This window comes from Blastomyces gilchristii (genome assembly GCF_000003855.2).
Source record: "Blastomyces gilchristii SLH14081 genomic scaffold supercont1.5, whole genome shotgun sequence".
In the NCBI taxonomy this organism is placed as follows: Eukaryota; Fungi; Ascomycota; class Eurotiomycetes; order Onygenales; family Ajellomycetaceae; genus Blastomyces; species Blastomyces gilchristii.
The window spans coordinates 4109453-4121631 of NW_003101678.1; the positions used below are offsets into that span (position 1 = coordinate 4109453).

Here is a 12179-nt window from a genome sequence, read left to right on the forward strand (position 1 = left end):
AGTATAGTAAGAGAGAATGTTAATGATTACTACATCTACTCTAGTTATATATTATCTCAACCTATTTAGTGTAACTCATATAGATAGATTACATATAATATAATAACATTATTCTTCAAGACTTTCATACAAGCTTGCTTCATTATACTGTTATTAATCTGTTTTCTTCTCAACTGACATCTGACTGACAGCTGTCAGAGATCATAGCAGAAGATAATGAGCTAAAGTGAGAGATTGAGAATATTCTTGATAAGAGACTCTGCAGCTGCAGCTGATAATATCTTATAAAATGAGTCAGTCATGATTAATCAATCTGAACTCTGAGCTCTGTGTTATCTGAAACAGCAGTTCTTGACTGATGAGAACTGCTTCTGAAAAGAAGAAGCTAATATGACAGACTGTACCTGATCAATTATATAGACTATTCTGTTATACTTCACAGATTTCTATCACTCTGATTCTCAGTCACTGATTCTCAGCTGAAAACCTATGAAACTTCTATTCTTTCACTCTGAAGTTTCACTATGTATATCACTGTGTACATGTATAAATATTCACTCTGATTATCAATTCTCACACTTTCTCTTTCTTTCCTTCTCTAACATTTTTCACTTTGTTATATAAGATCTATAAATATTATACTGATCTATTCAGCGTAGACCTCTTACACTGTTGAATAAATGAGTTCTTAACTTGAGAAATGCTCTCTGTCAACTCTCAATTGTTATCAGCATTTATATTTAATTATGTAATGATGATTTAAGCTCTGAAGCAAATTAATCAAGATGGATAATTGTGTCAATTACTTCAAGCGATTCATAAGAGTCCGATGGATCTCTGCTCAATGAAGGGGGGTAGAAAGAGATCATGTGATATGAGTTCACTTCGCTAGCCTCAACTTCTGTGAAAGATATTAAATTAATAGAACCTAATCATTTTTATTTATAAGTATCTATTCATTCATATCTTCACCCCTCTTGTTGCAAGGGCCTTTTTCAAAGCTCTCAGCTTCACTCTCTTAATTTTCCCACTGATTGTCTTGAGTAAGAAACTAGGTTCTACAAACTGTATCTGTTGAGAGTACTTGTACGGAGCAGTTTCCTTTTTACAAAACTTCTGAATCTCAGCAATCAGGGAATCGGGATTCTGTAACTTAAACTCTTCTTGCAAAACAATGAAGGCTTTGACAACCTTCACACGATCAGGGTCTGGGGATGCCATCACAGCGGATTCAATGACTGCGGCATGCTTCTTCAGCACAGACTCAACTTCAAATGGACCTGGGAAATGGTTAGCTTCAAGCCTTTTTTTTTTCCCCCACTCTCCAGGAGCGTCACAACTTACCGATTCTATACTCGGATGAGTTTATAACATCATCCGATTAACTAACAAACCAAAGGTATTCATCTTCATCTTTATAAGCTCTATCTCCAGTGAGATACCAGGAACAGCTTCTTCCTTGCTGCTGGGGCAACATAACCTTTCTATCCGGACTCATATAGCTGGAAAAGACATTAATGGTTCTAGCTCCAGAGCTGGTAGTCGTTGCAATGGCAATTTTGCCCTCCTCGAACGGTGGTGATTCATCGCCTTTCTCATTCACATCAGTCAAGGGCACACCAGGCACGGGGAGACCCATTGAGCTGTACTTGATCTTACCCCCTTTCAAATTTCCGCAAACCAGAGTAGTTTCAGTCTAATCGTACCCATCGCGGATTTCTATGCCACTCATTTCATTTCAGATGCGAATTACCTCGTCATTCAGTGGCTCTCCTGCGCTGACACATTGCTTCAACGCCATTGCAGGCCTTTGAGAGAAATACTTACGCCTTGCAGGTAGCACAAACTGCCGATAAGCGGTGGGAGGGGAGCAGAGAGTAGTAATGGGATATCATGTAGATTACCAAGAGCACTCTCAGCATTGAAGGCCTGACAGTCTCCTGCACGAACAGGGCTGCGCCGCAACCCCAAGCACCGAACCATGCCCATGCTGCCTTCGCCCAGCCTAGTAGGATTGAATTAGATTAGATGATAGTTATACCTCTCATAGAAGGTATGCAAATAGCTTTATTGCTGAAAATTCGCTATGTCTAGGATATCCGTACCTTATTCAGAAAGATTCTAGTATAGCTTTCCAGGTTCCAACCCAAGCCACAGGCTGCTGGTCAAAACATGTGCTTAGAAAGAGAGTTAGTGTCACTGCTACATATCCCAGAAATATGAAAAGATGGCTAACCTAGAGGGTAAGAAACCTGATCATGAAGGACCATTTTCGGCATGCCTGTTGTGCCTGTTTTAGGAAGGTTAGTCCGCTTGGCCTAATATTCTTTGCAAAGATTTTTGAGTCAAACAGTGTAAGTTAACGTACCAGACGTAAAGTAAATGACGGAAGGGTCCGACCACTTAGTTTTCGGCAATACATCTTTGAAAACAGCGTTTTTCGGTGTCCTACTCTCTAGTTCAGCAGAATATTGAAGTCCACCCTCAAGCGGTGAGCCTGTTGCTTGAATGACTGTTCGAATATCGGGTCACTCGCGTTGGATAGTCTTGAACTTGGAGATGCTGACAGTATCTCCGACGAATATTGAAGCCTTGGATGCCTCCGCGCGATACTTGATGTCATGTGCGACCGCCAATACTGGACATGGACAGACCACAACGCCAATGCCAATCGCAGCGGTTGCAATTTCCCACCTATAAAGTCTATCAATATATAATATTCATAAAACCAAAGGATTCTCAATGCACCATATGTGCCCCTAAAGATGGTCAAGGTAAACGCATCACTCACCATGCTGGTACTCGAGGGAACACGATGATCATTCGATCCCCCCTTCGAGCTCCAAGTCGAACTAACAACCCAGCTACACGGTTTGACTAACGTGAGAAATATGCGAAATCAAGAGAGAGGATTTTTGCCGTGTTGGTCAACCCAAAGCATTGCTTGAGGCGACGGTGACAGTGCCGCCCATTTATCAACGACATCGTACGCGAAGTTGAAGTATTCAGGACATGGAGGGAGCTCTTTCGGTACATGTAACGCCATGGTATTTGACTTATTTGCGTAGGAGTTAGTTACAGTTTTCGGTCTGTGCAATTAGTTAGTTAACCGCCTGCGGCAATCGTGAGGTCGCTCCTGGGCAGCCCCTATTACTTATTTCCAACCACAAACTGTTTCTTTTCCATCCAACAACCGAAATAACGAACCTACTACAATTTGCAAAAGTGTCATTATCTTTGGAGCTTAGCTATCTGGCCGGCTCGGGATAATATTAATGAAAACAGCATCTGGTGAATGCTGAAGCGCAGATCTATCGATCTATGGATGGTTTAGATAAAAATTTTGTGATCAGTAAGCCCTCAATGCTAGTTATAAGGCCCCAGTGCATGATCTTCCTAAACCCCGCAAGTACTTTCAAAAATTGTTCAACAAGGATTATGAGAGACTGCAGTTAATTTTGGCGGAGATTGTTCGGATTTTGTTTAGTTATTTATTATTTAAATCTTGCCTCGCCTCTCCGGCTCTAAAACGCGGAGATCTTAAGATATGCTGAGGAGCGTTTGAGTGAAAAGGCCATCAGATACTCGAATGCAAAAATGAAAGGAAAGAGTAGGTGTAGTAACTATGGGATTTGATATCCTCCCATCATAAATAGGATCAATCTCGCCCAAGCAGGCCCTCACAAGTAATAATTCGACACACCCCCTTTCAGTGCTAGATTCTATGCGTGGATCGATTGATTGCATATGTTTAGTGAACACATTCAGAGACGAGAATGAGAAAGTATAAGAACAATTGCACGATGGCTTCCCGGTGGCAGACCTAGCCGTTTATCTCAGTGGTGACAATACTAATGAAGCTTTTCAGAAGTGTGGCGGTTTCATTTTACACCGCTTTCCCCGCGCACCAATGGGTAACTAGTTAAATTGCGGCAGAATAATGTGCATGAATTTGTTCTTCTTTTTCCCCCGGCCAACAAACCCCGCAAAATAATAAAGAATTGCGACCTTATTCCAAAAATGGCTGAAAACGATACATATCAGACCCCGCTGGCTTCGCGGTATGCAAGTAAGTGACACTTAATTCGAGGCGAATTGGTTTGTGTCAACTAAGCCATGGTGGTATATAACGACAGGCAAGGAGATGAAAACCATCTTCTCCGCCCGAACTCGATCAACGACATGGCGGAAACTGTGGATTTGGCTCGCGGAAGCCGAGAAGGAATTGGGAATCGATATTTCGGATGAAGCTATTGCTCAGATGAAGGCAAATGTGGTCATGACGGACAAATGCTTCAAGGTCGCGGCGGAGGAGGAAAAGCGGCGGAGGCATGACGTTATGGCCCATGTCTACGTATGTACATTACATTTATTGCTGCGCTTACTCGCTATCTTAGATGGCTACACGGCCCTGTATGGGCTTGGTCAGATATTCCAAGATCTATGATACTAATTGGGGATTTTATCTTAGGCATTTGGTCAAGTCGCCCCGGCCGCCGAGGGAATCATCCATCTGGGCGCCACTTCTTGTTATTGCACAGATAACGGTGACCTGATAAGTATTCGTGACGCTCTCGACCTTGTACTTCCCAAGCTTGCAACAGTGATCCACAAGCTGTCCCAATTCGCGCTGGAATACAAGGATATGCCCACCCTTGGCTATACCCATTATCAGCCCGCTCAGCTCATCACCGTCGGACGCCGTGCTGCTCAGTGGGTGCAAGATCTGCTCATGGATCTCGAAGATATCGAGCGCACGCGGAACGACCTCCGATTCCGCGGTGCCCAGGGAACCACTGGAACGCAAGCCAGCTTTATGGAAGTCTTCAACAATGACAGGGCAAAAATCGACAAGCTCAACGAAATCATTTGCGCCAAGGCGGGATTTCCATCCTGCTACCCGATTTCTACACAGACCTATTCCCGCAAGGTCGATTTGCGTGTAGCCAACGCTCTCTCTGCACTGGGAACTACAGTTCAGAGAATCACTGGGGATATTAGACATCTTGCTGCGCAGAAGGAAATGGAAGAACCGTTCGAGAAAGACCAAATCGGATCGTCCGCCATGGCATACAAGCGGAATCCTATGCGTTGCGAACGCATCGCCAGTCTGGGACGGCACTTGGCAAATCTCAATAAGAATGCTGCGGATACCTATGCGCAGCAATGGTTCGAGCGCACCCTCGATGACAGCGCGATTCGTCGTATCACTATTCCCGAAATGTTCCTAAGCGCGGACTCAATCCTGATGGCCATGGACAATGTAGTGTCCGGCATTGTTGTCTATCCAGCACGGATCCATAGCCGCCTGATGGAAGGTGTGTAACATAACAATTTCTTGCCCAAGGATGATCTAGTACCTGGATAACAGCGCTAACAGAAATGTAGAACTACCTTTCATGGCAACCGAAACCATCATGATGAAGATGGTGTCGCTTGGAAGATCACGACAGGACGCCCATGAGGAAATCCGGGTGTTGTCCCATCAAGCGAGCGACATAGTCAAGAATAAGGGCAGAAGAAACGACTTAATTGACAGAATTAAGAAGTCAGAGTTCTTTGCCCCAGTGGCTGGGGAGGTTGACCAGCTATTGGATCCGATGAACTTCATTGGAAGATGCCCGGAGCAGGTTGAGAACTTCTGTGGTCTGGGAGGAGAAGTGCAGAAGGCACTGGAGCCCTATAAGGCAAACATTGATCCGAGCAAAGTATCTGAACTTTCTGTCTAATTGATTACTGATGTGGGTGTTTTTTGCTCTGGTCTAATGTTCCTAAGACCTACATCTGAAAAAGGTATATCTAAAAGTATATATATGTATACTTATACATATATATGAAGAAATGCTATTTATGAGGCGTTATCTCCCAGCCGAACGGGTTCGCTCTTACCTATTGTTATTTGCGGAGCGAAGCGAAGCAATATGTTAGGTGCTCTCAAAACCTTATTAGAATAGTGTGGAAGGTGTAAAGCTTGCTTGATTGAAAAGGTTGCTAGCTTGTGAGAAGTTATTTGCAGAGCGAAGCGAAGCAATATGTTAGATGCTTTCAAAACCTGATTAGAATTGAAGGTGCAATCTTGCAGGCCCCCATTCTGTGATATGATTGATTGAAAAAATGCACACCTCACGTTACCGCCTATAGACAACCTCACAACAAGCCTGTATAGAAATCCGCAATGGCCTGTATAAGTAGTCACCACTTATTAAGCAGGTAATTACTGTGGAAGATGTAAAGCTTGTGTGATTGAAAGGTTGCTAGCTTTGTGAGAAGTTATATGGTGGAAGGATTAGTAAGCCAGATCACGTGACCTGACACCCCCACTCATCAGAGTAACTATACATGATGCTATATACAAAATTCACCTTCAAATCAAGTACAGGTATAAAAAATGACTGGAAAATGTGAAGTAATGAAAAATCAGTCATGATATACATCATTTTTTATCCCTCTATTTCTTCATCTTCATAATCTCCTTTCAATGTGTATATTTCAATGTTTCAAGTGGTTTAGTAAGCTCATTCACTGCATTCTCAGCAGATGAAACATATCAGATAGATATCTTGTTCTTGCAGACAAGATCTCAAAGAATGTGAAAACAGACCTCTATATGCTTTGAGTGGTGTGAAATTGCTTCAGAAGAGAATAGCTCTATGATGGACTTATTATCAGCATGAATCATATAAGTCAGATCATTGACTGTGATGGAAATGAGATGATCATCAGCATTCAGATTGTTCAGACAGAATGGAATGAATTCAGTGTCTTCTAGAAGCTCTCAGAGACAGACAAGCTCATATGCAGCCTCAGAGAATGCAATGTATTCAGCCTCTGTTGATGACTTGAAGACCTCTGTTTACCAGCAGCTCTGTCATGCAACGGGACCACCTGTCATGTAGATGATATAACTGGTGGTTGAACAGAATTCTGAATCCCTACTGGCTCAATCGGCATCTGCATATGCTACAGGTTCAATTTCGGCATCTCTGTGATAGGTTATACTCTCATTGATTGAACTCAGTAGATATCAGAGCATACACTTGTATGCAGCCCAGTTCTTTGATGTAGGCCAGGAGCTGAATCATTCAAGAAATCCTGCAGTGAAGCTCATATCAGAACATGTATTGAATGCCAGATATTGCAGGAATCTGATACCAGATTGATAGAACTGTAGAGTAAATTCTGCTGTGTATGTAATCAGTTTCTCATCATCATTCATGAAATCAACATTCTTCTTCATAGAAGTGAATGTAGAATGACAGTCATTCATTGAGAACTCCTTCAGAAGATTCCTTATAAAGAGAAATTGAGACAATGTCAATGAAGTTGAATCTCTATCAATCTTCATTTCTAGATAGTGATTGAAATCCCCTACATTCTTGATCTCATAATTAGCAGTGATTTTGGCTTTGGCCCAGTTCAGATCTTTGATTTTCAGGCTATAGAGATGAATATCATTCACATAGATGATTATATAGACCTGTCTTTCATCATGAATAAATAGTTCAGTATTATAGAGACTGACACAGAAGCCTGAGTACAATAGTATCTTTCACAGCTTCTCATATCATAAGAGTGCTGCTTGCTTAAGACTGTAGAGTCTCTGCATCAACTCACACACAAGATTATCACAGTCTTCACAGAATTCTGTGAGTTGATTCATATATATTCATTCATCAGCAGGCAGCTGAGTGTTTAAAAAAGCAGTCATTATATCAATCTGCAGAACATATCATCCCCAAGATGCTGAGATCACTATGAGAGCTTGTGAGATGAATGCAGAGACAACAGATGCAAAGATTCTTGAGTAATTAACTCTCTTCTGTTGAAGATTTTCACAGACAATTCAGCAGGCCTTATAGCAGATAACATCACTCATATTGTTGAACTTTTTATCAAATACTCATTGACTGTGAAGGACACTCATTTGTGGTGTTCTCTTAATCAGTTGTCAGATCTCTATCTGTTTCAAACAGTTGATCTCTTTAACACAGGCCTTGTAATAATACTTCCATTCCATGAAAGCTTTGACATGTGTGAGGTTTTTCAGGATCAGAAGTGCAGTGATCTCAGGATCAGTGAGTAGGTCTTCAAGACTGTTTCTCACTGAAGATTCCCTCACTGTTGATTCTCTCACTATAGTGATATCTCTTATAGATGTCAGAGAGTCATCAGATTCAACTATGAGTTCTGAGAAGTTCAGTGTATTCTGCACTAAAAAGATAGGTATTCTCACAGAGATTTCATAGTCAATTCATCAATTATTAGTGAGTATGAGAAATAATGAACACTTAGGTTGAATTTCCTCATCAATGTATAGATCAGAAATCACTGCAGTCTCTTAACAGACTGCAGTGAGTAGGCCTGATATCATCAAAGAAATCACTGCAGCTGCTTTACAGACTGTGTTGAGTAGAATCTTTAGATTGTGTATTATCAGTATCAATGAATTGACAAGATGAAGATTCTTCTGGAAGATAATGTCTTTTGAAATGTATAAACACCTGTTGAAGGGGTTCATCAATCTATAATTGATAAAACCATTATAACTCACAAAAATCAACTCTTTGAAACAGGAAGCCATCTTATTGATGGGCTTGAAGACTATCTTCAAGAATGCTTTGCAACCCCATCAGCGAATGCTGTGTGCAGAAGATAGAGCTTCAAGCCAGGCCTCATACAGTGTAATCAGCTTTGTATTTTCAGAGCTCTCATACAATATTATTGAGGTTGGTATAAGGTTAAGCAGTTCTGTGACTGCAATAACTGCCTCATCCCACATCTTTTTCAGAGCTGAAGAGTCTATTAATAGTGATCAGGACTTCTCAATGATCAAATTAATCAATTATTCAGATACTTTATCTTGCTGTGAAGTATGAGAAAAAGTCAGCTCTCATTTTATATCTTCACTGAGCATATATGCTGTGACTGCATTTGAATTCAATTCTTCACAATCTGAGTGAATGATTGCAATGCCATGTCCCAGCAGATTCTTGATGAATTGGTTGAAGATCTGTAGATATCTCAATGTCTCATCCTTGCATTTCAATAGAAATATTCACCTTATACAGATGGCATCATCTGTTATCATCATTACAAGCTTCTTGTCAGTGTAAGATGATATATCATTCTCAGTTCCAAGAGTCTCATCATCACTGAATATATTCACTCAAACCTTCAAGGCCTTGTGAGTGGCATGACGTGGTGTGAAATTCTTGTAGAAAGCATGTTTCTGTTTAGACTTAATACATATGACACAGAATGATAATTTCTTCAGACTGATAATGATAATATCAAATCACAGATTCCTGGTCATTTTTAATATACTATTTTCATCAATATGATCAAGTTGACAATGTCACTCATCTATCAGAAGCTGTTTCAGAAGAACTGCAGATAATCAAGATAAAGATGAGATAACAAAGGAATCAGTATCTGAATTCTTAGAGTTGATTAACTGTTCAACCTTCTTACAGCTGAAAGATCTCAAAGACTCAGCATTCAGATCATAATCTGTTGAGATTGTCTTTGATTTCAGAACAGCCACATATGTCACTGCTTCATACATTGAGTTGTTCATTATCCCATGAAATGTCGGTGAGCTGTCGGATAGAATGTAAATATTATTATGGAACAGATTGGCATAGAAGATATCACTGTTGATAGATGACAGAAACTCAAAGTAGTTCTCAGCATCAACTTGTATATCACAGTGAATATAGCTCTGATGTTTCATAAGTTCAGCAGAGATCAGATTTGCAGATAGTTCTGGTATATAGTATACATAATTGAATTCTATCAATCTTTTATTCACTGAGATGAATACAGTGCTGACACTCTGAACCTTCATAATAACCTTATTGATCACTTGAACTGTTGAATCATTGATTACTATAAGTTCTGAAAATTGTGATCTATCACTTACTATGTGACATCCAGCGCCACTATTTCATATAGTGAGGAGATTCTTGTGGGGTTTCACAAAACAGGCTGACACATTGATAACCTCTGCAAGGTTTATTATCTGATAGATGTCTGATTCATCTGTAATAAATAGTTGAGTTCTACTCTCACTATTATTCTTTTTCTTCTTTTCTTTGAATTTCTTTATTCTTGCAGTGTTGTTTATCCTTCAATTATTCAGAGCATTGTCTGAATTGATCAATCAACAGATGTCAAAGTAAGATCTCTCACATTCAGAATATGTAGATGAATTTCCCAATCCCTGATAGTTTCAGAAGCTCTCTTGTATACTGTCACAACCACGTCCAGTACGGCCTTCACAGGCCGGATTCAATGTATTATTGCTGATAGTCAGTGTGACTGTTGTAGCTGTTGTAGCTGTTGTAGCTGTTATAGCTGAGTTGGCTGCAGAATCTATATTCTGCAGATTCTTTTTATCTTTTGAAGAATCAAGCTGTGAACAGATTTTCTTCATGAGAAGATCAACATTCAATATCACAGCTGTGAATTTAAAATCCTGTATCTTCTCTATCTTCTTCTGAACATAATTCCTTCAATTGTTGAGTAGAACTGAGTAGAAGATATTAAATATTCATGCATCTGAGAGAGAAGCATTCAACATCTTCAATTTTATGATGATGAACTGAAACTTATCAAAGAATGTGTGTAGATTGGTGACCTGTGTGCCATCAAGAGACATGAATTCCAGAACTGTCTCACAGTGTAACTGTGTTTTGATAACAGAGTATTTCTGTTCAATTGCATTTCATAGAATATAAGTGATCTGATTTTCATCATGCTTGGAGAAATGTGGTCTGACACCTGCACTCAAGAAGTTTGAGATGAATGTGTAGAGTCACCGGTTTCTGGCGTCTCAGAATAATACTCATTCATCATCTTTTTGTAAAGAGTTCTGAGTCTGTTATTTCTCTATTATATATCAACACTGTGTATCAACCAGTTTTGATTTCATGAAGATGCTTCATGTGATGTAATTGAATGTGTCAGTTAGACTGTTTAGTCTCACAGTATTCTTGATATCTTTCTTGAATTGAGAGATTGCCTTGTCAACACAGCTATTCAATTCATAAAGGTTGAATTTCAACCTTTCACTGAGATTAGAATTTCATGTAGCTGTACAGGCTGTTAATGTGATAACAGAATGATTGTTGACATCTTGTGATTAATCTGTAGAGAATGAGAATCTCTGTTGACAGAGTTTTTTCAGTTGTAGTTTGAGTTCTAAGACTCTTTGCTTCCTCTTGTTCATCTCAAGCATTATCTTGAGATGCTTCATCTGTTGATCTGATATTGTCTCATCTGAATAATAGACATCTGAGTGTTCATTATTCTCATCAAGAGAATCAGCATCAAGCTGTTAAGTAGATTGAGGAGCTGGCCTGACTGTGTCAGAAGCTGTATTCAAATCAGCTTTGAATCAAGAGAGTGTTTTGAGATGTTCTTCAATGAAGCTTTCAAAGGCTTCAGAAGAATGTTCACTGACAGAGTGTGAGTGTGAAGAATTATCATCATCATCAACTGCAACTGATTCAGTGAAAAGAATGTGAGATTATGAATGTGTATGTGAGTGAGGTTGTATTGAATCTGCTATCTTGATATTCATTTATTGAATCCTTGTTAATATCATTCTCTTTTCTTGCTTTTTTGCAAATGTGATGCATTTTCTGCAAGCCTCTTTTTTAAGCAAGTAGTAGTATTATTGATCATCAAGATCTTAAATACATCAATACTGATAGAATAAGACAATTTTAACTCCTGATGAGTGTATTGAATGAAGCAGTAGTTCAAATAGATTATATTGACAAGGAATTCTGAATTGACAGTGATTTTGTACAAAATGAGTCTCATAACCTGTGAAAGGTGTAAAGCTTGTGTGATTGAAAGATTACTAGCTTTGTGAGAAGTTATATGGTGGAAGGATTAGTAAGCCAGATCACGTGACCTGACAATTACAGCTTCAATTACTGTAATTGCTGCTGCTGCAATTAAACTGACTGATGAGACTATGAATTTCACATTTAATCTCATTTAATCTGATCTTATACATTTCTTAGCATGAGTTTCATCAGAATCAAGTATTAAACAAATCTGAAAATGAATTATTTCTTTCAGAAATGATGTGAAAAATGACCAGATTTAATTCAAGAATAATGAAATAAGAGTAATTTCTCAGAATAAATAGTAAAAGATAATCATTC

The 12179-nt window shown here is 39.4% G+C and overlaps 2 protein-coding genes across 2 annotated transcripts; one reads left to right on the forward strand and one right to left on the reverse strand.

Moving 5' to 3' along the window:
* Nucleotides 1-960: 960 nt before the first annotated feature.
* BDBG_03632 (acetyl-coenzyme A synthetase) lies at nucleotides 961-2823 on the reverse strand (the record flags this gene model as incomplete). Its single annotated transcript, XM_031721336.1, has 8 exons — nucleotides 961-1280; nucleotides 1387-1696; nucleotides 1828-2005; nucleotides 2147-2177; nucleotides 2237-2290; nucleotides 2369-2448; nucleotides 2533-2694; nucleotides 2792-2823. 8 exons carry the CDS (start codon nucleotides 2821-2823, stop codon nucleotides 961-963), a joined length of 1167 nt encoding a protein of 388 aa, XP_031577856.1.
* Nucleotides 2824-3498: 675 nt separating this feature from the next.
* BDBG_03633 (adenylosuccinate lyase) lies at nucleotides 3499-6218 on the forward strand. Its single transcript, XM_002626423.2, has 5 exons — nucleotides 3499-4069; nucleotides 4137-4354; nucleotides 4472-5318; nucleotides 5389-5987; nucleotides 6061-6218. Exons 1-4 carry the CDS (start codon nucleotides 4021-4023, stop codon nucleotides 5727-5729), a joined length of 1455 nt encoding a protein of 484 aa, XP_002626469.1. The 5' UTR covers nucleotides 3499-4020; the 3' UTR covers nucleotides 5730-5987; nucleotides 6061-6218.
* Nucleotides 6219-12179: the final 5961 nt, after the last annotated feature.